The sequence below is a fragment of the Heloderma suspectum genome, chromosome 12 (assembly GCF_057233095.1).
Source record: "Heloderma suspectum isolate Gila_16-S chromosome 12, 16-S_ref, whole genome shotgun sequence".
NCBI classification, from domain to species: Eukaryota; Metazoa; Chordata; class Lepidosauria; order Squamata; family Helodermatidae; genus Heloderma; species Heloderma suspectum.
In genome coordinates, this window is record NC_139469.1 from 15,120,548 (window position 1) to 15,147,213 (window position 26,666).

Below are 26,666 nucleotides of genomic sequence, written 5' to 3' on the forward strand. Positions count from 1 at the left end.
ACCTTTTTTGGTCCCTATATGGTTTGGGGTAAGAGGTCTGCATGTCTGTGTGAGATACACACCACCTCTCCCCTTGCTGCCAATGTATATGTATCTTTATGTATATATTAATGTGTCTCTGTGTGTCTGTGTAAACACACACACATCTGGTGTTATATGGTGTTACATCCACAATTATATGAAGTTGGCTTTCGGAGTGTGTATATTGTGTGTGTGTGTGTGTGTGTGTGTGTGTATATTACTGTATCTGTATGTGTGTCTGTTTATCACTTCGTATACACACATCTGATGTCATGTGAACACATTTATATAAAGTTTGATTTTGCCCTGTGTGTATATATGTGAATTATACGCTTACATACAGATTTGTTTTGCCTGAGAAGTGTGTGTGTGTACATGCACATCTAGTTTGGGGGGCCTGTGTGTGTTTGTGTGTACCGCTCTCCTTTCTCTGGCTGCTAGAGGACTTCTAAATAGTTTTCCCCCTCTCCCCGCATTCTCATTTTGTGCACATGTTCTTTATTTCCACCCCACGCAGTATTTATTCTGTATATTCGTTCCCACACACCATGCGCACGTACTGCTTCTCCCCCCCCCCACCACCTTATTTGTGAACAGCCCATACTATTTTTCTTCTCCCTGTTTGTTTGGCTGATCTCTCTTTTGTAAGGTTTGTCTTCACTTTTGCCATTCCTTTCTGTTGCCCCTGTTGACATGTCCCTCCCTTTGCTGTGGAAGGGGGTGGGTTTGGAAGTCTCTTGTCATTCTCTTACAGTGTTACTTCTCTTGCTTGGTTGCCATGGTCACTGCCTCTCAAATGAGTGATTCCTTTACAGTCCCTTCTCATTCCTCCCCTTCTGTCTGGGAATCAGGCCTTGATGTGTTGGGGACTGGAATAAACAGAGGCCGCTGCTTTTCTAGCTTTTCTGCTGCTTCTAGGCCCAGAGCTTGTGTGCCCAGCTTTCCTCTCCCGTTCGCCCCTTTCCGTCATCTGGATAGACATGTTACAGCAGCGATTGCTGGGCTTGAACAAGGGTGGTGAATCTTGTCTCCCCACGTGAACATTTTTTGTACACACACTGGCTGTGTGACATGTTGACATCCAGGCCGCATTGCTCTGTATTTGGCGTGAATGATATCATAGCACCAACACAATAGATTCTTGGGTAGTAGAGTTGTGGAAAGGACTATCAATATGCTTCTTCTGCCCCTCGCAGGATCCACACTCCCCAGGGGGAAATGTATCAAATGCTTCTGCCTTCAGTAATATTAATTTCCAGGAGTAACGGGAGAAGACCTTTTACAGATATTGCGCTTTCTGTGTGTACCGACTGACCACCACGCCCCCAAACTCAAGGCTGCTCTAAGGCTGTTTTATAGGCTGTGTAGATGGAAACATTAGGCTCTCTTACCATAAATGATGCTTTGTATGTATAACATTACAAACACAAACCTATCTTAAAGGCACTCTTAAAACACACAGTGCTTCCCTTGCAAGTAAATTGTTTTTTTTGGAAGAAGGTAGAATGGAGTATGTTAAGAGGACCAGTTAATTTGTTGTGAAAGACCATAGTGACATTAAATGAAAGGTTTCAGACACATGGCTAGCAGTTTGTTGGGGTGGGGGAGAGAAACTAGAAGTTCACAGAATAAATCATTTTAGAAAGAAATCACCAGGGGGTGGGGAAGCCTGCAGAGAGAGTTTCTCAATCTAAGTAATTCTTTAAACAAAACTATTTAAGAATTGCTGGAAGTTCACATTCTTAAATATCTGTGTCTCTAAAATATTTCTAGGTTTTTAATGGGAGGCCTGATATTTCCAGCTGAGATATTTGCTTTTATAGTAAGCTGTGTGTGAGTTCAGTACACAATTTCTTAAAAGAGACCGAAAATTGGACATTAACATGTTGCTAAACGGTTCTGAAGTTCAAAGGTGAACTTGAGCCATGTATCCTTCTGCCTGCAATATGATTATAAAATATATTATCCTTTTTGTAGCTCTGCAGTCTGTACCTGTGTATATCAGGTATTAACTTTTAAAAGAATGGTGTCTTGTAACTGACTGAGATATTTCTTTGAAGGTATTTAAAAAGCATATAGGTTGCCCCCTGCAATTTTTTGAAATTCGTCTGTTTTGTTTCCAATATTACTTAGGTTAACGTTCTGTATTGCTTGATTTGTATGGTAATTGTAAGACCAGATAAGGTTTTTCAGATCAGTGTGCTGCTTTAATTTGGGGGAGTTTCTGAAGTGCAGGTTACTTCATAATAGTGATGAGGATCCCTGCAATTTCACCAAAAATTACCATCAGTCTTCAGTCTAAAGTACCGTTCACGTACTGGCAATTTTCCTAGCTTCCATATAGGCAAAGGTATGTTTGCTACATATATACTGTTGTATACGGGATGAGCATACGCGTATCCATCTGCCACATGTACGCATGAGAGGGAAGCTCTGGAAACACACATTGGCTGGGTTCACACAACACTATAACCCACATTCAAGGTTGAGTATGGGTTGATGCATGGGTTGTTGTGCTGCATGAACCCAGCTGCTTGAACAAACCATGGTTTGTTTGCCACAAACAACCCATGAAGAGAACCCATGGTTTCTTGTTGGGTTGTGAATTGTGGATTGTCCATGGTTAATGAACCATGGTTTGTTAGTGCAGCTGGGTTCACACAACACAACAACTCACTGTTCAGTGACAACCCACACTCGATCCATATTCAACCTTCAGTGTGAGTTGTCTTGTATGAACCCATTCATTGACCTGGTTTGCACCGTGGGTTATTGTGATATGTGGCATGTGCTAGGCGCAATTTGCATAATCACTGCCCAGCCGCGGCTTATGTCGTCTGCATCCAGGGGACTTGTCTTGTTGGAGGGTTAAACAACCCTTAAATAACCCATGGGCTGTTGTAGGGTGGCTTGTTTTGATTGCGTGAATCGGCTCATTATGTGTTATGCATAATAGTGCCCATGTGATATACATGCTTTTTCCTACATTTCTCCTTTGTGAAGTGGTCCTATTGAAATACCATAAAGGGCTTGCTGGAAAGAAAGGCGGACTAATGAGAATTAAGCATGTGAGGTATGCAGAAGAAGTAAAAGCAACTGAAAGCCTTGTTAATTTTTGCCCACAAACCTTTCCTTGTCTCCATTATGTCTTCTCCAAACATACAGCATCCTTGAGCATTGGCCCTACTGGCTACGGCTGATAGGAGTTGAAGTCCAAAACATCTGGAGGGTACCAGGTTGGGAAAGGCTAGGCTAAAGTGTTGGACTAGAATTGGGGAGATCCAGGCTCAAATCCCAAGTTGGCTATGAAGCTCACGCATGATCTTGTGCTACTCACAATCTCTCAGCCTAACCAACCTCACAGAGTTGTTATGAGGATAAAATGGGGGGGGGGGATCATGTCCACCAGGAGTAGGCAACCTGGTGCCCTCCAGATTTTTGAACTACAATTTCCATAATCCCTGACCACTGATCATGCTGGCTAGGACTTATGGGAGTTGTAGTCTAAAAATCTGGAGGGCACCAGGTTGCCCACCCCTGATGTACACACTCTTGAGCTCCATAGAAAGAAGGCAGTATGTAAATGTTATAAATGTCGCCTTGAGTTCCATGATGGAACAAAGGTAGTATATCAACATAATATATAAATTAACCAAATGGCCCTTTTTCAGTCACTTCTGACTGATTCTTTGAGGGTGAGGAGTGGCCGCATGAGTTAGTAGACTAGCATACTTCAGGTTTTGGATCATAAACCTTTTGTATTAAAGTTGATTCCTGCTTACCAGAATACAGACAGCCATATCCAAGGCATCTTTACTTGGGAATAAGACCCCCTGAGTTTAATGGGGCCTGCTCCCAAGTAAGTAAATATAGATTGCAGCCAGATGGAGTAAATGCTGTCCGCTCATTTGAATGGGACTTGAATGGGGCTTACAGGCCACCCTATTGAAATAGGTGGAAGCTACATAGCAGTAGTACTGTGTGGGTGGCATTGAGCCACATGCCACTTACTGTGGCTTAATAATAAAGATTTCCTCCTCGTCTTGTTAGGAAGATTTTTGACAGTCACCCCTTTATAAAAAGAGAGTGCTTGTGTAAATATTGAGATACAGCTAATGTGCTGTAGCATCTCTTTTCATGCTCTTAGTTTTGTGCCATTTTCCTCTTTGCCTTTGCCTATTGTTGTCACATTTCACAAGTGGTGGTGAAGCACCCTTGTTTTGTAGAAGAGGGAAGATGAAAAACCTCTCTCCCCCACCCGAGCCACTCAATAGAACATACTCTTTGTTTGGGTTTGCATCTGCGTTCCTTGGCGGATAATCTTATCTGAGCAGTTGACAGTTCAGAGTTGTCTTTTATTATGAGGTTTGCTCTAGGCACCTCTGCAATGATGTACTTAGACTGTAGTTTACTGTTGTTCAAATGAATTTTGGCTGCTGTGTTCTTCCCTTCTTTTCTTCTATAAACAAATCTGTTAGATGACTTCCAAGTGAACTCCTGCCCTGCAATTGTGTAATTTACGTCTTTGTAAAACCAGGGCTTCTTGACTCTGTGTTTGCCCTCCTCCCCCTTTGCGCATTGTACCTTTACGTAGTTAATGGGAAAGAGAGAATTATGTTTAAGATGCTTTCATTGCTATTCAGATTAAGAGCAAACAAGCGCACACAGGAAATGAGTAAATAATTGAGTATGTTTAGTGTTGGCACAGAAATGTGGTGTGATTTTGTTACGCTATTGGGCAATTTTGGTAATTTGAGCCCTATAATTCTAAAAGGAAACCTGATTTAATAAGGACTTCTGAGAATGTGTGGTTTTAGAGAACAATGAAAGCAGTTAAATTTACTTTATTTAACCTCCTATGTGCGAAACACTTCCAGTATTCATCAGTTCTCAGCTATAGTCAAGCTATGCTCTGGCTTTGCTCATCTGGCCACGGGTGCGCTTGTTGATTGGCCATTTAGGGATGTTACAGTGGCTTAAGAGTTTGCAGTAAGTATGGAGTTACTACAGCAGCCTTCCCCAACCTGGGCCCTCCAGAAGTTTTGGACTTCAGTTCCCATTAGCCCCATCCAGCATAACCCATAGCCAGGAATCCTGGGAGTTGTAGACGAAAACATCTGGAGGGCACTAGGTTGGGGAAGGCTGCACTACAGTAAAGGCTGTAGTAAACCCTGCAGCAATTCCTCTCAATGGCCTGTGATCTTTCTGCCTGCTGGATCCTCTCCCTCCACTTCCATCCAACTCTCCTGAATGATTTGCACTGATGAGACATTGAGAAATTACTAATTGCATTACTATAATACTGCCTGTAGTCCAGCTTTGCAATTTGCCATTCTCCTGGTGCAAGAAGCAATTGCTTATGACAGCAGTTGAATTGCAAGTTACACCAGTAGCTTCATGTTCATGCTGCTACTGTTTCCCCCAGCCTGGACAAATGCAGTACTATGATGGCTGCACTCTATACTTAGCCTTAATGGGCCAGTTAGTTCTTTATGACTAAAAGGTAAAAAGTCACAAGCAGAGCCACTGTAGTGCTACGTTTCCCTGGGCATTGGCAGTATTCCAGCTGTGTATACGCTTCCACTTTTTCCTCCTTTAAGTCAGAAAAGGGAGCGGTGATGGGGGATGTGAACATTACATAAGCAGAGCCCTGCTGGATGAGACCAACAGTCCATCTAGCCCAGCATTCTGTTCACACGGTGGCCAGCCAGCTGCCTGTGAAAAACCCACAAGTAAGCCATGAATACAGTAGCACCCTCCTGCTCGTGTTCCCCAGCAACTGCCTCTGAAATTGGAGGTAGCATATAGCCATAATGACTAGTAGCCTTTGATAGCCTTACCCTCCATGAATTTGTCTAATCCCCTTTTAAAGCCATCTAAATTTGTTCCCATCACTGCATCTTGTGGTAGATAATTATATAGTTTAACTATGAATTGTGTGAAAATGTACTTCTTTTTATCTGTCTTGAATCTCCCATCAATCAGAGGGGATGACCCTGGGTTCCAGTATTATGAGTTAGGGAGACATTTCTCTCTCTGTCAACTTTCTCCACACCATTTCTAAGCTAAACAGGACAAGATGTTGCAACCTTTCCTCATAAGGGAGTTGGTCCAGCCACTTGATCATTTTGGTTGCCCTTTTCCAACTCTAGAATCACTCTAGGTACAGTGATCAGAACTATACACGGCATCCCAAGATTTGTATAAGGACATTATAATATAGGCAGTTTTATTTTTGATTCCTGTCTTAATTATGACCAACATGGAATTTGCCTTTTTCACAGCAGCTGTATACTGGGTCAACATTTTTTTTGAGCTGTTCACTACAGCCCCAAGATCTCTTTCTTGGTCGATCACCACTAGCTCAGATTTCATCAGCATATACGTGAAGTTGGGATTTTTTGCCCCAACATGCATCACTTTATACTTGTTTATATTGAACCACATTTGCTATTTTGATGCCCATTCACCCATTTTGGAGATATCCTTTAGAGCTCTTCACAATCCTTTTTGTTTTAACCTCCCAAAATAATTTTTGGGATCATCAGCAAACTTGGCCACTGTGGGACTCCACTGTTTATATCACTACATGGCAATAACTTACCATTTATTCCTACTCTGCTTTCTGTTCTTTAACCACTTACTTATCCATTAGAGGACTTCTCCTCTTATTCCTTGACTTCTAAGTTTTCTCAGGAGTCTTTGGTGGGGGACTTTGTCAAAAGAGTTTTGGAAGTCCAAGTAAACAATGCTGTCTACTGGATCACCCTGTCCACATGTTTATTGACACTCTCAAAGAATCCTAAAAGGTTTGTAAGATGACATACCTTTTCCAGAAGCCATGTTGTGCTTCTTGCAGCTATATCTGATGTTAACTCAAGAAGGAATTTGGACAACCATAAGTATGGAAATGCTGCAGTACAGCACTTCCTTTCCAAGTTGGGACAATGCAGTACATTGCTGTGGTTGGGGAAGGAATGAGCAAAGCATCCAGGTGGGCAAGCTGAACAGTGGGTGGGCCAGAGCAGCCTGAATACTTTGCTTTATTGCACATACCTTATTAATTTCATTTGCTAATTTTCTTTAGTGGCAAATAAACCTGGTTGCTTCATTCTCTAAGATTCTTAATCCCAACATCCCGCAGCCAGCCATGCTGGCTGGGGAATGCTGCCCCTAAATGTATTGGAAGAAGGAGATACAGATGTAAATTCACTGTTTATTGGGGGGGGGGGAGACTGTAGTTCCAGGGGGGTGGGTTAGGGATGGGGAAGAGATACCTTTTTATAGGAGAAACAGGCAGAGTTTTGTTCCTGGACAGTGAGTAAGAAAACTGAAATGTGCTGAATTCAGTCAGCATCTTTAGAGTATCAGAACTCATAAATATGCAACAAAATAAGTTGAAATCCTTTTTAAAGCAAGTTGCTCTTTAAGCTGACCAGCATAAAGTTTACTTGTTGTCTTTTTTTCTTTTCTCTTTTTAAAGGAAGCTCATTTGTGTGATGCTCTAATCCAGTAGATTGATTTGCAAGTGGACAGGAGAGAGGAAGACATCACTGTGAGGGAAAAGTCCTCTAACTCACCAGCTTTATTAAAAACAGAAGTGATATCATGAAAATTTTAGCTGTTATCAGTAGCATTCATAATCTTCATCTTCTGGGTAAATTGCACATTATATAAGTGAGCTTGCATTCTGATGGTGAAAGAAAGCTGTCTTTCTTCCATGGGTCTCCTTCAGTCAAAAAAAGTGGCTTCTCCCCAAATTGCTTACACCTTTCAAAATCACTTAATACATGCCCAAAAGCTCTTTCCAGAACATCAGTGTTGTCCAAAGTGTGTGTTCAGGGTTATACTTCCTGTTCAAGGAGAAATACTGTTGGCATTGATTTTGCAAATAATATTTCTATTGATACTTTTCCTGTGTGGAAAATAAAAAAATAATACAAAGCTGATAAACATATGTAACACAACTATGTTTGGATTGTCCAGTTGCATTTTCTTCATATTTCCCATATACCTTTTGGGAGATGAGAAATATGGGCAACTATTTTTGTCCAACTAAGACTGTCACTCCAAAAAGAGACAAGATGTTTCCAGAAGTACATTCATAATCCTCTTACTGATATATGTGATTGGGAACTAGGATTCAGCTATTGCCATTATTGAGCCACAAGCCTGTTTTTTAAAAGGTTTAGCTGGGAAATTTTTAAAAGGCTGCTGCTGGTTGGGAACTGCCAGAAGCAGTGCTGTAGCCAAGGTCCTGGAGAACCATGTGAGGTAAGCGCTGGTCCATTTCTTCTGTTTGAGAGCTTCACATTCCTTCGGCTGAGTTTCCTTTGTATAGGAAAAGGACTAGTGCGTTGTCTTTACCTTGAAAGTGAGTTGCACTCTCTACCTTTCTTGCCATGCATCAAAGAGATGTTTTTCTCTCTTGTTTTACAGAGATGAACAATGACCATAGTTGACAAGACATCTGAGTCCTCAAAGCCTTCGGCTTCTGAGAAGCAGCCTTTCAGCTCCGTGGCACCAGCTTCCGGAGATATGGACTCAGGCTCTGCAGGATGGGGTGCTGTGTCTTCTTCTTTAGAAGCTCCAAAACACAAAATCTCTTTGGGACCAGTGCCAGGAGCTGCAGTGTACTCTAATTCATCTGTACCTGATAAATCAAAGCCCTCCGCTCAGAAAGATCTATGTAAGCAATGCCATTGTTTAAAAAAAAACCACAGATTTGTTGTTCTCACTATGCCACTATGTACAGGAGTTATTCTCATTGATGAATCCTTTCCTTAGTTCAAAGGCAGGAATGACACTACTGTGGAGTGCATTACCATGCAGTACTTATACATGTCTACTCAGAAGTGTGTTCCATTGAGTTCAATAGAGTTTACTCCCCAGTAAGTGTGTATAGGATTATAGCCTAAATGACTAGGTGACCAGAATTCGTGATAGTGATAGTTTTGCACATGAATATTACGCCTGTTCCATTGTTGGGATTGGTGGTGGGGGTGGGGGTAGCTATCTTCTTTTCTGGCCAATATGCTTGTGAGGAACGTCATCACATACCATCCCTCCCAGGGGTATTTCTGGTGCCAGTTCAACCCACATGGAAACTGCTGCACTTCCTAGCAGCTCCAAACATCTAGAAAAGATTTTTTTTAAAAAAAGAGTAAAAAAAAAGAAAAAGTAGCCCCCTGACCACTTTGTAAGATTCAACAGAGATACAGATTACAGGCAGTGTTTCATACCGCTAATCAACCCAGTGGCTGTGGATTGGGTGAGTTCGCTCTGGAATACAGACACGCCCTAAATTCTTCTCCCATCCCTAATTCATGATCTACATATTGACATGTATATATCATGTGGCGCTGATCCAGAGAAAGTCATGCTGAAATCATTTTGGGAGCATTCGAACAAAGTAGTTTGGGCTGTCTGTAATTATGCTGATTTTTAGCAGCAATTGGATGCAGTGAACTTTATCTACACTGAAGCCTGTGGGTGCGTGTATACTTGTATATAGTTGTATGTATCTAACCATTCATTAATATATAGCATTCATTTTGAAAACGAAGTTCTAATCAAGTGCTCTATGGCTGGAGTGGGCAACTACAATTGGGTGAGGGGCTGGCTGACCACCCACCCAGCCCTCCGCAGGCTGAATGACATCAAGTGGCATGCCTGCTGGCATCATTTGGTCCCCAGCTGGCATCTGGTTGGATGACCAGTGTGTCGGGAACTGGCTTTGCTGCACGCAGGGCTTCTCCTATTGGAGAAGGCTCACGCGCAGTGAAGCCGCTTCGCCATTAGAGAGGGGACATGGGGCAGGGGAAGCAGCTTGGCTCATCTTTCACCTTCCCCAGCAAGGAGAAGCAAAAGACAAGCAAAGCCCATTTTATCCAGTGCCGGACGAGTGCACAGCTGCCGCTTCCCCAGGAAAAGCCCCTTGTTATCTATGATCGGGGATAACGATGGGATTCCCCTGTGCACTGCTCACCTTCCATTGGGAGGGGGAGTGGCGTGCAAGGAGAATCTCTTTGTTATTACAGATCAAAGATAGCATGGGGATTCCTCTCTCCTTCTCCTCCCAGAGCCCCCAGTAGCATGGAGGATATTGATGAGTGTGAATCAGCTCCTAGAGTCTAGGGCAGGGGTGAGCAACTTATGACCCTCCAGATGTTTTTGCCTACAACTCCCGTCTTCCCTCACCATTGCCTATGCTGGCTAAGGCTGATGGGAGTTGTAGGCCAAAGCATCAGGAGGGCCACAAGTTGCCCACCTCTGATCTAGGGGCTGATTCATGCACATCAATATTCCCCATGCTGAGCAGTCCCCTGAAAACAGAGAGGTGGTGCACCTGAGGCACATTCTGGTACTGGCATTTTCTCTTGGTAGCCAAGAAGAAATGTCCTATGAGCCAGCACAGCCACGTTAACAGCACCGTTTCCTGAAGGTGATTTGAGTAAGTGGTTGAAGGGGGATGCGGGGGAGATACACTTCCATGCTGATGTGAATTGCCACAAGGAGGCAGTGCCTGTCAATATAGGCACACCAGCTCACATATTACTTCACATGGCTGCATCCATGGGTCACTCTGCCTGAAGGATTTTAGAGTGTAAGATCCACTCGTGTGTTTCTCCAGTAAGCTCCAAATTCAGCAACCAGAACACTCAGATTTGCAAGGTAAGCAAATCATGCAAATATACACAACATGCATAAGCTTAATTTCTAAAACTGATTCTAATTGTAAATGCTGCCAAAGTGCAGAGCCGTATTCCATATTGGCAGTTGCAGTGCCGCAATGGTCTGTCTAACTAAAAAATAAGGCATATTTATCAGTAGGGCTGCAATCCTATACCCACTTACCTGTGAGTAAGCCCCACTGGTTTCAGTGGGACTTTTGTGTAGACATGCATGGAGTTGCACTGTTCATCGATTAAAAACTAAGTTGATTGACTAAAAAGATTTTTCCCACTGAGTGAGGCAGCAGATTTTTATACTTCTTAATATTATTTTTAAGTATTCATTAAAAAACTGCACAGTCTTAAGAGGCATCCCCTCCCAGAGAAGAAGTGTGAGAGAAGGAGAATCCCTCTTCTGAGCTGATGCCTGCTGAGACATATGCATGCCTCCTCTAAAAACAAATACAAGATGCCTTTTCCCCTTGGAACTAATCCAAGGAACTAATCCTTAAGGAACTAATCCTTATACGCATATTTATGTGGCGCAAATCTATTAATAACATAAAACAGAGCAGTAATCATGTCTTTAATGGAGTGACAGCCCTAGTTAACAATTTTAGCACTAAAAAGGTTAATCAGGCATTTGCCCCGTGGGGGTGGGGAATAGAAAGAACTAGTAAAGCAAACTCTAGTCTGTGAAAGCTTATGCCACAACAAATGTGTTACACTTTTAAGATGTGTTACTCTTTTCAGGCTCCTTGAGTTTTTGCTGAAACAGATTAATACAGCTACACCCCACTCTGGAAATTAACTTGATTAACTTCATTCAGGGCGCAATCTCATGGGATAGCCCGCCTCTGGACTCAGAGGTGGTTAACCATCCAATGCAGGACAGGAGGAGCACAGAGGGGATTCTCTCCTCCGCACTCCGGCCACCCTGCATTTGCAGCTGGATGGCCGATTTTGGCTGTCTAGCCAGGATGTGTTGGAGCAGGGGATGGGGAGGAGGCCGGATGGTGCATAGGAAGTGCCCTAACAGCACTTCCACCGTCTCCTCCCCTCCCCTAGGAATGCCCCCTTTTTGCCTGCTCTGTGCTGCTCTTACAAGCACAGAGCTGGTGATAAACCGTACCCCCTACCGGGGGGGGGGGGGGGGAGTCGGGCTCCAAGCTCGTTTCCCAGAAACCAAAAAATCCTATGGCCATCTAGACACTGCCTAGCAGCCATAGGATTGTGCCCTTAGAGATTTTATTATATTTAGTGGTATATAAATACCATAAATAAATAAAATATTTATTTAAAAGATCTTTTCAGGCCACCTTTCACCCAGGGCCTCAACGACATCTAGTTTACCCAATTAAAAAAAGTACAGTTCTGTTATGACATAACTTGAGCTTCGTTACGATTCTTAAATGGTGTCTCTGAGTAATTACTTTGTCATTGTATTAATTATTCCAGTATCTTCAAAAACATACCTTTGGTTTTCAGCAGCTGTTGGTGATGGCATTGCGGCGCCCCAGAGGGTCCTCTTTCCAGCAGAGAAGATATGCTTAAAATGGCAAAAAATGCACCGAGTTGGAGCTGGTCTCCAAAATCTTGGCAATACGTGCTTCCTCAACTCTGCTTTGCAGTGTCTGACCTACACCCCCCCTCTTGCCAACTATATGCTGTCCCATGAACACTCCAAAACCTGTGAGTATATTTTAACATCTGTCACACTTTTCTAAAAAGGTGAAAGAGAACGTGTAAGTCAAGCAGACACTTCAGAGTTTCTAGAAACTCTAGAATAGTGAGGCATGTAAGTGTTTTATGTGCTAATGCCCTAGTGCTGCTCTGTGCTTCCGGCACAGCAGTACAGCGCCTGCCAGCCTCATTACCCCCATTTCTCTGACAGTAGATAATCGGTAAGGTCATAAACTTGTGTGGCCCTCAAAGCATTTGGCCACACTGAGATGAGTGGTAGTCTCTGCTTGTATAAACGTGGTCTCTCTCAACGGCCTGTCTGCCTGCCTACTCCCACCCAGGGATGCTCCATCCCATGACATCCAAACCCAGAGTTGTTGTTGTTGTTGTTGTTATTTATTACATTTATATCCCGCCTTTTTTCCTCCAAGGAACCCAAGGCAGTATACATAATCCTCCTCTCCATTTTATCCTCACAACAACAACCCTGTGAGGTAGGCCGGGCTGAGAGTCTGCGACTGGCCCAAAGTCACCCAGTGAGCTTCCATGGCTGAGTGGGGACTAGAACCTGGATTTCCCGACTTCCAGTCCAGCACTCTGGCCACTACGCCACACTGTCTCTGTGACTGGCTGGGGAAGGAACAACCCACACTTGTAATCCATGGTTTGGATTACAAGTGTGGGCTGTTCCTCCCATAAGAACCCACAATTCCGGGCTCAGATGTCACAGATAACAACCCAGGGATGGAGTCTCCCTGGGTTGTTTTCCTCAGCAGGAGCAGCTGGTTGTGAGCTAGTGTACTCGCACGTTCACGCTCATTCATGGCTACCCAGTTTTTTTTATACCTTGGGTTGCCATGATGTGAGAACTGCATCAGTCTCCCTGTGCCAAAAGAGAGGGAGTGTGCATACTACAAATATACCACCATGCTATATTTTCCCAGCCGGGGAGTTACTGAGTATTATGACGGTTTCTGCTTTAAAGCTCTTGGGTTCATGCTACATTAGAGGCAGGGCAGACAGCTTCAGTTTACTGCTTGGCTGCTGTTGGGGGATGGGGATTGTTAACACCTTAGAAATGGAAGCTTGCAAGATAGAATGTAGTATACCATACTAGTTAACCACATTTATTTTACACATTCACTGTATGTTATGATAGCAGTCAGTTTATGGTTCCTGGTTTCATGAACTTTTTGCCTAGTGTGCCATCTTTAAAAAAACAACAGCACATACCATGTGTAAGTCACCTTCCCATGCAATGTATTGGGAAGCAATACTCTTGCACCCCTTTTTAGTATTAGTTCTGTAGCTAGCCAACATCTTGCTGTCAAATGACAAATTTGGCATGTGCCATGTTAAAACAGTACAATGTCCTAGTCTCATTACTGGGTCTAATTGCTACTCTCTGTTAGGACAGTACGACAACATTTTCCAAAAGAAAAGTGTAAATCTCTAACTCATTCTTTAAGAAGATTTGCGCAACTCAATAAAACTATTAAAAGATAATTCAGTAGGTCAGTTTGAGAAACATATCCCTTGGCTTCATTTTAAAGAGGAAACTATCAGAATCTTCTTATGTTTCCTTCTCCTAAACATACATCTAGAGTTCAGTAAAACCCAATAGTTGACAGAGCTCACAAAAGTCTTAGGCAACTGGTATATATAAAAGATGAGTCTGTCTGTCTGTCTTTCTCTCTCTCTGAAGAACACAGTCTCATACTTACAAACAGTCCTGCTATAACTATTTTGAATAACTTACAAATAAGAAGTTGTAAGCACTGTACAAATTACCGATAATATGTATATGTGAAGGAGGGTGGGCAAGAGAACCTGTACAGTGTTGATTTTTGCTAAGTATTCTTGAGATACAGATGTTTACCCAGAACTGTCTTGTTTGCAAAAGCTGCTGAAAGTTTTAGAAGTAAGAGGATGAGGGAGATTACTTTTTCTTGTTTTGGAGATAATTACATATAATGTGGGCCCTTTTAAATTAACCCCTTTCCCCATTTGGAACTTAGTATTTGCCCCTTAAGCGAGTTGTAACTTTTCAACCTGTTCATAAATGATCTGGAATTAGGAGTGAGCAGTGAAGTGGCCAAGTTTGCGGATTATACCAGATTATTTGGGGAGGTTAAAACAAAAAGGGGTTGCGAAGAGCTCCAAAAGGATCTCTCCAAACTGGGAGAATGGGCATGTAAATGGCAAACATGGTTCAATGTAAGCAAGTGTAAAGTGATGCACGTTGGGGCAAAAAATCCCAACTTCATGTATAGCCTGATGGGATCTGATCTTGGGATTGTGGTGGACAGTTCAATGAAGCTGTCAACCCAGTTGTAAAAAAGACAAACTCCATGTTAGGCATAATTAGAAAAGGAATTGAGAATAAAACTGCCAATATCATACTGCCCCTATACAAATCTATGGTGCGGCCACACTTGGAATACTGCGTCCAGTTCTGGTCACCACACCCAAAAAAGATATTGTAAAGCTGGAAAAAGTGCAGAAAAGGGTAACTAAAATGATCAAGAAACTGGAGCATCTCCCCTATGAGAGAAGGTTACAATAGCTGGGATTGTTTAGCTTGGAAAAAAGAAGGGTAAGGGGAGACATGATAGAGGTGTGCAAAATTATGCCTGGTGTGGAGAATGTGGATAGGGGGACATTTTTCTCCATCTCTTAAAATACTAGGGCCCAGAGTCATCCTATGAAGCTGATTGGTGGAAGAATCAGGACAGATCAAAAGAAGGACTTCTTCACACAGTGCATAGTTACACTATGGAATTCACTAACACAGGATATAGTGATGGCCACCAATCTGGGTGGCTTTAAAAGGGAGTTGGACAAATTCTTGGAGGAAAAAGCTAGCAATGGCTACTAGTTCTGATGGCTATATGCTTCCTCCGGTACCAGAGGCAGTGAGCCTATGTACACCAGTTGCTGGGGAACATGGGTGGGTGCTATTGCGCTCATGCCCTGCTTGTGAGTTCCCGGTCAACAGCTGGTTGGCCACTGTGCGAATAGATTGCTGGACTAGATGGACCCTTGGTCTGATCCAGCATGGCTCTTCTTATGTAACAGTATGTGGTTAATGCAATAAAATGCTTGACTTAAAGTGCAGTCCTATGCATGTTTAGACAGAAAAAAGTCCTACAACTCCCAGAAGTTGCTGGAAGTTGTAGGGCTTTATAGGTCTGGCTGAGGAATGGCAGGAGTTGTAAGATTTTTTTCTGTCTAGACATGCATAGGATTGCGCTCTTGGTGTCCAGATATGCATAGGATTACACCCTTAGTGACTTGATATCGGTTGCAAGAAAGGGTTGTTCTTCATTGGCCAGGTGTGTGTTTTATAACTTGTAACACAGTTTGTTTTTTTGGTCTTTTTTTGTTCAGGTCATGAACAAGGATTTTGCATGATGTGCACCATGCAAGGTCACATCACCCAGGCCCTTTCTAACTCTGGCAACGTCATCAAGCCTATGCCTGTCATAAATGACCTTAGACGTAAGCCTTTCTCAACTTTGATATGTAGTACATGCAGTGTGTTTTAATCTATGTTAGGCCTGCACAACACATGAACCACCATGCCAAACGCAGCATACCAGCTGCGTATTGCAACCTGCCAACCTTCCTGCTTTGCAGTCCCAGGCAGACTACAAGAACAGGAGGTGTGTTGTGTCCCTGGTGGGCCACCATACGTGGCTTGTGGTCTGAGTTTAGCTTAGAAGGTCATGAGTTATGCAGGCCTGATCTACATCTTGCTATATATTTATTTTTATGTAAGGTCACGTAATATAAATGTAACCATCATCTTTACTTATTAGGGATAGCAAAACATTTCCGTTTCGGCAACCAGGAAGATGCACATGAATTCCTACGGTACACTGTTGATGCTATGCAGAAAGCATGTCTGAATGGTAGCAACAAGTAAGTTGTAAGCAGAATAATCCCCATTTTATTCTTGAATCAGTTTTCTTGTATGTAAGCTGAAGTGTATTTTGAGTTTTAAGCGATCCATCTACTTCTGTAACTTATTTTCAGATTGGACAGACATACCCAGGCTACCACATTCATTCATCAAATATTTGGAGGATACCTAAGATCTAGAGGTACGTTCCTAAATAGCTGCCCTCCTTGAATATTTTTGACATTTCTTAGAGTGCACTGAACCCTAGTTCTGATACTTCATATTATGCTAAATGTTGTTGTTCTTTTAAATTTCAGTAAAATGCATGAACTGCAAAGGGGTTTCAGATACTTTTGATCCATATCTGGATGTTACGTTGGAGATAAAGGTACATTCATTTGTGGAAAGTTTTATTTAAATCTACAGCAATGCAGCTACTCTGCAAAACCAATTTGTGTGTAATACTTCATTGAGATCAATATTAGCATGAATTTTATTTTCTAAATCCAAAATATAAGAATGCTTCCATGGGGGCCAGATTCATCATGATCATAGTCATTGACAGTCCTCCATGGATTTGTCTAAATCCGTCTAAGCTAGTGGCAGTAAGTTCCATATGTTTAATTATGCATTGCATGGAGAAGTGCTTTCACGCAGGTGGCATGCATTCTGGGGTACAGAAGTTATGGGAAGGATCCAGCAGCATACATGTACTAGCACGAGTGACATCACGCAAGCATTGGTGTCCGCTAGGGCAACGTTAGTAGCGCTAGTACATGGGCACCATTGGATCCTTCATGAACTCTCCATTTAAGACCATGGAAATGATTTTACAGTGTTTGTGGTTTGCTAGGAGATGATGGATGGAGTTTTATGGTTCTTGTCTAGAATTCCTAATTCGTTGATTCAAAGCATTTGGAAGCTGGAAAAGGGTGTCTTTGTAAAATACGCTATGGAGATTCTCCCATGAACTAGAGATAGTGTGAATATTTTTATTCAGTTACAGCACAGTCCTATCCAGATAGGCAGCCGCCTCCAAACTTGGAGGCGACCGCCTATCCAAAGCAGGGCAGGAGAAGCACCGACGGGATCGTTCCCTCCATGCTTCTCCAGCCCTGCATTTTCGGCTAGACAGCCGATTACACATGTCTAGCTGCAGGAGGACGGAGCAGGGGAGGAGGCTGCTGTACGACACATTGGATGTGTCTTACAGGCATTTCCACCCACCCCGGAATGCCCCCAGCCATGCCCCTTTTCGGCCGTTCTGCACTCCTCTTGTGAGCGCGGAGGACAAAGCTGTTCCACGCTGCCTCCAAGGCAGCATGGAAGTGGGGGGAGGTCGGTTCTCTGGGAACCAACCTCGGAGCGCAGGCTCCGAAGTCGGTTCCCGGATAACACAATATCCTATGGCCATCTAGCCGCTGTCTAGTGGCCATAGGATTGCTCCTTATTTACTTGCTTGTGAGGCTCATTTCAGTTTTTCTCTTTCTCTCTTTTTTTAGTCAGCTCAAAGTGTTAATAAAGCTCTGGAGCAGTTTGTCAAGCCGGAACAACTGGATGGTGAAAACGCCTATAAATGTAGCAAGTAAGAAAGAAATTAATGTCTTTCTCCATCGATTGGTCTTGTGTATCTTACATGGCTCTAAAAAGAATCTGGCTTGCATTTAATATATAAGTGCAAGGTAAAATAGCTTTTGCTATATTATATATCACTGATAATTTATTTTGTGATATATGGTATAAGTGCTATTCTTGTTCTTGAAGAAAATTAAGGAAAGTCCTGCACTCCCCCTCACTCTACCACCACCAAAAACTAATGAATGGGCTTCGCAGACAGGCTTGCATGGCGCCTACATTGTGCTCTTTCTGGCACTAGGTGAAGACCTTTTTATTTCCCCAGACATTTTAGTCTTTCAGTTTCTGTTATTTTAAATCTGTTACTGTATTTTAAATCTTTGCATTGCTAGGTTTCACTTCCGTTATTGGGTGGTATAGAAATGTAATACATAAAAGATTACCTTCCTAGGAATGCTTGTTAGAAAAGTTAAATTTTCAGTAGGGACTGAAAACCCCAAAGGTTTGGCACTTGCCTAATTTGTAGTAGCAGGGAGTTCCAGAGAATGGACGATACGATACCAAAAGCACTATTCCAAGCCATGATGGACCAGAACTCTGAAACCTTGCATTTTTCATTTGTCCTGAAGAGCTAACTTCTAAGAACCAACTATTTTGAATAGACCCAATGTATTTATGACAGTCTAAGCCAGCCTTCCTCTAGCATAGCTGGGGGACGCTGGGGGTTGTAGTCCAACACATCTGGAGAGCACCAGGTTTGAGAAGGCTGATCTAAGCCTACATATATACTGATTCCAATTTGGCAGGCAGCTGTTTGAACTTCAAAAAACTAGGTAAATGCCATGCAAGCTGAACAGATTGTCCTCTGCGTCTATTTTAGGTGTAAAAAAATGGTCCCTGCATCAAAGCGGTTTACAATACATCGAGCTTCAAATGTCCTCACCTTGTCCCTGAAACGGTTTGCAAATTTCAGTGGTGGCAAAATTACAAAGGTAACAACAGTGTGCTACAATTGTACTGGGATTAGATTTTATAGCCCTAAATATACATTTTAAAGCATATTAAAATGCATGTGGGAATCAAATTTGAGAAGGGTGGTATAAAAATGTTTTTACATTAATAAATAGTGCTTATAAAGAGGTGGTGGGGTAAATTCCTTTAGTAAGGAAGTCTTACTACTACTTGTTGAAACCAACTTGATTTTAAAAACGCATTTGTATCCTGTTGTTCAGCTCCTCTAAGAGCAAGCGTTTTTATGTATTTAATTAACAATATTGTATATCGCCCATCACCTAACGTTCTCTGAGTGGTTAAGTCTATCACTTCCGGAAATGTCATAGCTTCCCCAAATTTTCAAGTTTAATTTATGTGAGGATCCCATTTTTATGTCTGCGTAGTTTGATTTTGGTTTTTATCTGATGCTAAGTGGATTGCTCCTTCTACCAAAGCATTTCAGAAAAATGCAAGCCTTTTCCTTTCATTTCTGTGTAGGAAGTGAAATATCCTGAGTACCTGGATATTCGACCATATATGTCCCAGCCAAATGGGGAGCCAATTATTTATGCATTGTATGCAGTTCTGGTCCATACTGGTTTCAACTGTCATGCAGGACATTACTACTGCTACATCAAGGTAAATATTCTCTCTCTCTTATGTAATACATTCGGTATTCCAGCTTTCTGCCAAAACACTCAAGGCAGGTTACATTTTATAATAATGGCTTACAATCTAAGAGATGCAATACAAGAGGAAAAGGTATGGGGAGGGAAGAGGAAAGATAAGGATATTTAGTTACCAATTCTCTCGTGCTATTACATAAAACTACAAAATGACAAGGTGAAATTGTTACTACAGGAGAGAGTTCTGGGAACAGGAGCTAAGCGGCAGTTGGTCTCAGCTGGACCAACGGAGGGAATCTTGCTGTCCCCTCTCCTTTACACATAGCCAGGCGAAATATCTGTTGATGGAGGTGGTTCTGGGAAGAGAGGAGCTAAATGGCAGTTAGTCCTGGTGACCAGGTTTTTAAAACTTCTCCTGTAAGGATTTTGTTCTCTTTGCCAGTGCAGTCTTGGTCCAAAATGTGTGTGCAGGCAAATAGCCCCTTCCTATAAAAGATTGTTATGTATCCTTCTATTTTCAATCTGTCCTTTTGACATGGGGCTTCTCTTGAGACCCATTCAACACTTCCCCAAAACCGCCTGTTGGTTTTACAGCACCATAGAGTTGTAAAGGAGCAAAAGGTCAGCTGGTCCAATCCCCCGGCCCAAAGGCAAGACCAGCTTACCTGTGCAATCTGGATCACAGTTTGCTGCAAACGGAGAGAAAGAGCTTGTGGAGCCAAGAGCTCCAGATGACTCCAGCAAGTGTGAAGGGACCGTCTGTTGGGTATGGACTATGGAGCCTGGGCTTCAAATCCCCACTCGGTGACTGAAGGCTCATTGGTTGGCCTCGGGTAATCTGCATGTTCTCTCTCTATGTCACAGGTTTGTTGGCAGGATAAAATGAAATATTATGCCTTTCATGAAATCCTTTCCCAAGTCATTGACAGAATGGTGGAATTCAAATGCAGCACATGAACAAGCACCTTAGCAAAGCCATATGTTGTAAGGCAGGGGTACAGAACCTCAGGCCTGGGGGACCAATCCAGCTCTCCTGGGATCCCAGTCCAGACCTCTAGGGTCCCCCAGATGGCCATGTCCCTTCCCTTGACTTCACCCCCTTTCCCCAAACTACCAGCCGTTTGGTGGTTTCCCAGCATTGGTACAGTTTTTCCCCATTCTAAAAAGGTTGAAATGCCTCTCCTAAGTCTGAGTGACTGCCAGGAAGAGCTTTAAGTTAAAATGTGCTGGCATTTTTGGCCCTGCCCCTTTTGCCTTCAGTTCTGTCCACCACTGGTATGTGGCCCCTGAGAGCTTCTCTGAAATGGAATTTAGCCCTTGGATGGAAAGAGGTTCAACACCTCCGCTGTAGGGGAAGGTAAAATAAAACAAATTACATGTTCTCTGTCTACAAAGACAATCCAGGTAGTCTCCTTGCTGCTGACTTGTTACCAGTAAGCTTCAGCTGCTGCTTCAAGATATTCACCTTGTTGAGTAATTTAGTTGCTTGCATCTTTATTAACTGGGCTGTTAAGAGGTCAGTAACAGCCTTAATGAAATAGTGTCAGGGATAGTTGCATTGGCTAGGAAATAGGTAGTTGTCCCTGTCATGAGCGAGGCTCCCAGCCAAAGCAAGGGTAGGGTTTAAAAAAAAAAAAAACATTGATTTTCATACTATGTTCCAGGGAACTCTGTGGTTCCTTGGAAGCTTGCTGGGGATTCCTCAAGGAGAAGCTCAGCAAATGGCAGAGAGCTAGGACAGGTTTTCTTGAAAGACAGCTTGTCGGCTGCTACTGATCTTCTCCTGCAGTGTGGAACCACAGGAGGGGTGTTGGGTGTGTGCCAGGGTGTACTTTCAACTCATGCTAGACAACCATTGAAGCTCAGTAGGCCTGTGACCAGCAACTCCACCTGATCTGAAACTTGTCCTAAAGCATGTCCTTGTGTTGTAAAACTTGTCCCTTAAAACATGTCTCTGCAGTGCACAAGAGGTGCGGGGTCCTTGAGGGACGAGCCTTTGTCAGAAGGGTTCCCTGAAGGAAGAGAGAGGTAGAAACATCGCTGTGATGCCAGAACATTATTTCCTGGTGTGCTGGTTTGCATTACCATCCGCTACCTTCCCTGATGTCACTACTTTCTTGTGTCTTTTGTCAGTGTCTTTTCTGACATTGTCAGGCCCAAGGCCTAATTTTATGACAGGCGTCAACTGGCATCTGATTCTGGCAAGGCTGGTAAGGGTCAGGTGGGCCAGAGGGAGAAGATACCACAGACAGGCTGCGAATCAGACACCAGATCAGACAAACAAGAGCCGAAGGCAGAGACACAGTCAAAGACAGGCTGGTGGTTGGATACCAGGCTGGGCAAACAAGAAGCAAAGGGCCAGAGGCAGAGTGTGGTCAGTGATGAGCTGGAGGTCAGGTACTGGGCACTGCAAGGCAGCCTGTGCTGTTGCTCTGTCTGAAGAGATTGAGGAACACAGCTTGGAGCAAGAGGTATGGAAAACCAGGAGGCCACCTATTGGTTCCTCAAGGTACATGATCCTGGTAGGACATCACACTTGCAGCTATGGTCACCATATGGGGGGCACTGTGGTGTAGCAGAGATTGGGTTGGTGGCAGTTCACTTGGTCTGAGAGCTGTCCCAGTAGTACCTGGACTGAGGCACCTGGCTTCCGCTGCTTGAGTCTCTGTTCGAGTCCCTGGCACGACATATCACTGGGATAAGTTAGTAATGTACTGAACCTTAGGGAAACAAGGGTGAAGCCAAGAAGATGTTCCAAATGGGGCGGAAGTGGATTTGGATGCGCATTTTCTGTCTGTCCTGACAGCAGACGCAGCTTGTGTGTGCTCACTTTGAGATGCATTTTCGTTTTCACCATGGTTGGGGATCAATCTCACTCTCAAACCTCCAGCTGGTGCTGAAGATGCAACATCCTATACAAGGAGAGCTCCCTACACTCTGAGCTTTGTTTTTATGTTTAAGGTCTCACTACTAACACACTGGCAAATCAAATGCGGACCTGTCGCTCTTTGTCTCCTCCCTGCTTGCTTGCCTGCCCGCTTGCTGTCATTGCTGCCTCCGACTGGCAGACCAGGTGCATAACACAGGAAAACAGCACAGCCGCCTCCTCCTTCCCTCTTGGGCACTCAGCGGCAGGCTGCTTTGTTTCCCAGCTCCAGGAGGCGGAGGCAGCAGTAGTGGGGAGTGGCAAGCCTGACCCATCAATGTTCAATTTGCTGGTATTATTTTTAATACGTGAAGTAAGCGCTCTTGCTACATTACATCCATCTTCAGCCTGAGCTGCTTTATCAGGAAATTTGTCTTTGTACCAAGAAAAGGTTAAGGAATCACTGTAATTGGGTGGTAGCTGGGTGAAAAGGAAGCTCTGGTCTTTGTAACTGTGTATATAATCCTATTTCTTTCCCCCTGAACAGCAAAGAGAAGCAGCTGCACGTTGCTTGGATACATAGGAAAATCCCGGTGTTGTGTTCCTTGTAGTTACCTCCTCCACTTCATGACTAGGTGTCATCCCTTCTCCTTTTTCTATAGCTATGTTCCCTCTGCCCAAATTCCACCCCTCCACAGACAGATTTCTAGAGAGGATTTGGCATCATATGGCTTTTGTCTTCCCATCACAGACATCTTTGCAACAGGATCAGTTGAAGGCCAGGTTCTACAGAGATTGAGGCCCTCCTCCGAGTCTTTTCACTGCATGGTTAAAGTACCAGCTGCAAGAAGCTGGGCCCTTACTGTCACGGCCCCAAGGTCCTGGAAGTGGGTTGGGGCTGTTCCTCTGGAAGGAGAGTAAACCCCACTTCTTCTGGAAGGCATTTGGCTGATTTGGTGGTAGCTGTTTCTATATTATTGCTGTAGCCGACAGTCATTACTGTCTTTATGTGAGTCTCCTTGAGCTGTGGAACGGTGTATGCAGAGGATAATGGGCCAGTTTGGATGTACATAAGCTGCAGTGAGTCTCGGGGAGCACTACAGGGCAGTGGCCACCTAGCCGCATGCTGACCCTCCGCCTTCCTTACAGGCTCGCCTTTGGGTTAGAGACAATAGCCCATGTTAGCAGTGATCAACTGTTTTTGTTGCAAGGGTTGGGAGGGGTTGGCAAGGTTGATAAACAGAAGATGCCCAGAGGGGCCCAAGACTAGGGGCAAATAGTTATTGGGGCAAGTATCTGTTCCATCATGAGATTTCATACAGGTCAGTAAGTAAGAGGTAGTTTGTGAGTCCTGCATATTTTACAACAGGTTGGCTTTGTTAAAAGTGAATTAATTAAACCTTTAGAGTTTGCAAGCAGACCTGCTGCTTTGATCTGATAACCTTGAAGAAGTACTTTGCTAGAGTTACATTTGGTCAAATGTATCCAGGGTTTGACGCTCCAGCATAAAATAAGGTTCCAAGAGATTAGTTGTCAGCAGTTCTAATTTAAAAAACATTAAATTAAAATTTTGGTTTTTGAAAAGGATTTCACTGAATGACATGAGCCCTCTCAGGGGAAAAGGCACAAAATGTAACATTGCCGGGGATCTATCATCGTTATCATCAGTAGGTCAAACAATGTACTGAAGGGAGTACAGTACAGATTAAAGTCCCTCTCTGTTTTTAGCCATGAAACTCTTTGGCTGACTCTGCTCAAAAATCCATCTCTGTGTGTCTTATGTCACTCACTGTGCTGATAATATCTTTATAAACATAACAAATTCACAACACATTTGTTTACTAAATAGAATATAAGGTATTAAGCAATACTTATGATTACACTGAATATTAATGACATAGTGACTTACTTTGTATATCTCATCAATATTTGAAGTCCTAGATGTAGAACAGGTTCAACTCCTTACCCTGCCAAAAATATGCTTCTGGGTCTGGTCATCCTAGGCCTGGGATCTCTAGTGTGGTGCCCGTGGGAACCAGTGTGCCTGCAGACACCTCTCTTGATGTCTACCAGGCTCCCTGTCCCGGCTTATTTGGTATTTTGCTGCTCAGACCCCACCTCTGCCTTGTGTTTAGGTTCTTGGAGGAGTTACTTTAGTCTCACCAGTTTTCCTTCTGGGAAACGAGTATTTTATGAATGGGCAATCCCCCTGCCCCCGCTAGCGCCTCACAACACTCTCAGAATTCCAAATGTGCCCACCAGCCCAAAAAGGTTGGGGACCCTTCTCCAGGCATAACCTCTTGCAGGCACTTCCTTACACACACATGCTGCTCACAAACCCACCCAGCCTTCTCTCTCTCAATAATCATTACTACACCCTGTGAGGAAGGTCAGTATGATCCAGTAGCAGGTGAGAGACAGAAAGCGGATCGCCTAAAACCATCTAGTAAATTCATGGCTGAGAAGAGATTTTTACCAGGATTTCATACATAATCCTCCAAGGATTTTAAAAAAACACACAACAACTTATTTAAATGCACATCCAGAGAAACTGAAACCTGCCCCCCACATAGCAAAACCAAACCATGCAGCCAGAAAAAAAAAGCTGAAGGCTACGCATACATGTGTGTGAGACAGACTGTATAATACACACAGACATACCCCTTCTCCAGCTGACTTGTTAGCAAGAAGCCTCTTCCCAGTCATGTGGCAGCCATCTTTGTTTAGGGAAGAGGCTCTGCCAGGTATGAGTCACTAAGCCTGAGCTACACTGTTACTGGAAAATGTATTGAGCTTTTAAAACCATGCAACTTGATAAATGCACAACGGGTTTTTATCAAAACAGGAAGGGCAAGACCTCTGCTATTCCCTCGAATTTTTGGACTCGGTTAAAGGGGCAACAAACAAAAACCCTGAAGGTATGTGATGCCTGGACAAAAATGGTCATAAAAAGCAGAATTTGCTCAGGAAGGGCAGTTCTTTAAACTGCTGTGTCTCAGCCATTTCCTAATGAATCTCTCTGAAATTTGAGCAGAGCATGGCACTTAACACAAAGATAACTCTATGCCAAATTTCAGACAGTTTGGAATATTTTTTCCTGGGTTTTATTAAGATTTTGGATGTTCAGGCTTTATAACAGTAGAATGCAGTTAGTCCTATACAGTTTAAAAATACAGGCACTCCCGTGCCTGTATAATTGTGACATGGAATAATATGGAAAAACTAGATGGCCGATACAGACTGTACATCTCTTCAGAATTGTTCTGTTGTATTTCTTACATTTATATCATGCCTTTTCCCCAAGAAGCTCAAAGCAATGTACATATTTTTTCCTACACACACCGTTTTATCCTCAAAACAATCCTGTGAGATAGGTTAGACTGAGAGATAGTGACAGCCTGAGATGAGCTTCACAAAGCAGTGGGGCTTTGAACCTGGGTCTCCCCAATCCTAGACTGACCCTCTAACGCAGTCTTCCCCAATCTGGTACCCTCTGGGAATGATGGGAGTCCCATCATTCCCAGACAGCATGCTAGTTGTGAGTGGTGGGAGCTGTAGTTCAACACATCTGGAGGGCACCAGGTTGGGGAAGGTTGCTCTAATCACTACACCACACTGAGTCAGTTTGCACATCGCGGTAAGCCACTGTGGGTTAATTAACCTGCAGGACTCCCTGACGCACATCGGCCGCCATTTTGAATGTAAATTATAAAAGGGTTGTTCTAGGGGTATCCAGGGGTTGTTTAGCCCTCAAATAACCCACAATGCCTGGATTTGCACGCGACAAGAAGTCGTGGCGTGTGTGTGTGTGTGTGTCCCCCACGGCTTGCATATTCAAAATGGTGGCCAGCCCATATGAGCTCTGTGGGTTAATTAACCCATGGTGGCTTACTGTGATGTGCAAACCAGCCTGCTGGCTCTCTAGCTTCCTACATCTTTCAACAGGGGCATACCATAGACTCTGAACATTAGCCTTCAGGTATGCTCATGAAGGTGCTCATAAATACCTTCTCTAAAACATAAATACTATGGGAGGTTGTCTCTCTTCCCACTACCACCCTTTCCCTTTCCAAACAATCCCTTTGCTGATCTACTAAACAAAATATACATTATCTTACCTTTTTAGCTTACTCTAGTAGACCTTCCTGTGTTGTGTACCTCACTTTCTCCCATTAGAGGGCAGACTTTCTCTTCCTGCCAGGTTTGAAGGACACCTTTGGTTAAAATCAAGACATTTTCTTTCTAAAGATTATAAACCCCCTTGAGATTTGTGGTTCCCAGTTCTCTGTCACTGTGTAGAATCTGGAGTGTATGAAATTGACATG

At 43.3% G+C, this 26,666-nt stretch overlaps 1 protein-coding gene across 9 annotated transcripts in view; it reads left to right on the forward strand.

The window, feature by feature from the left end:
* Nucleotides 1–26,666, forward strand: part of USP42 (ubiquitin specific peptidase 42) — a 41,070-nt gene that overhangs the window by 1,050 nt on the left and 13,354 nt on the right. For 5 of the 9 annotated variants that reach the window (XR_014785537.1, XM_084818447.1, XM_084818446.1 and 2 more), the window contains exons 2-10: nt 8,461–8,710; nt 12,183–12,386; nt 15,768–15,878; nt 16,199–16,301; nt 16,416–16,483; nt 16,599–16,669; nt 17,784–17,866; nt 18,737–18,848; nt 19,348–19,488. Coding sequence is in view for 5 of the 9 variants with exons in the window: in XM_084818447.1 (XP_084674573.1) it covers nt 8,470–8,710; nt 12,183–12,386; nt 15,768–15,878; nt 16,199–16,301; nt 16,416–16,483; nt 16,599–16,669; nt 17,784–17,866; nt 18,737–18,848; nt 19,348–19,488 (1,134 nt within the window). In the remaining 4 variants the exon portion in view is untranslated. Of the gene's footprint in view, nt 1–7,504; nt 7,679–8,460; nt 8,711–12,182; nt 12,387–15,767; nt 15,879–16,198; nt 16,302–16,415; nt 16,484–16,598; nt 16,670–17,783; nt 17,867–18,736; nt 18,849–19,347; nt 19,489–26,666 lie in introns of all 9 variants that reach the window. The other 4 variants (XR_014785539.1, XM_084818448.1, XR_014785540.1 and 1 more) reach the window with 3 other exon arrangements.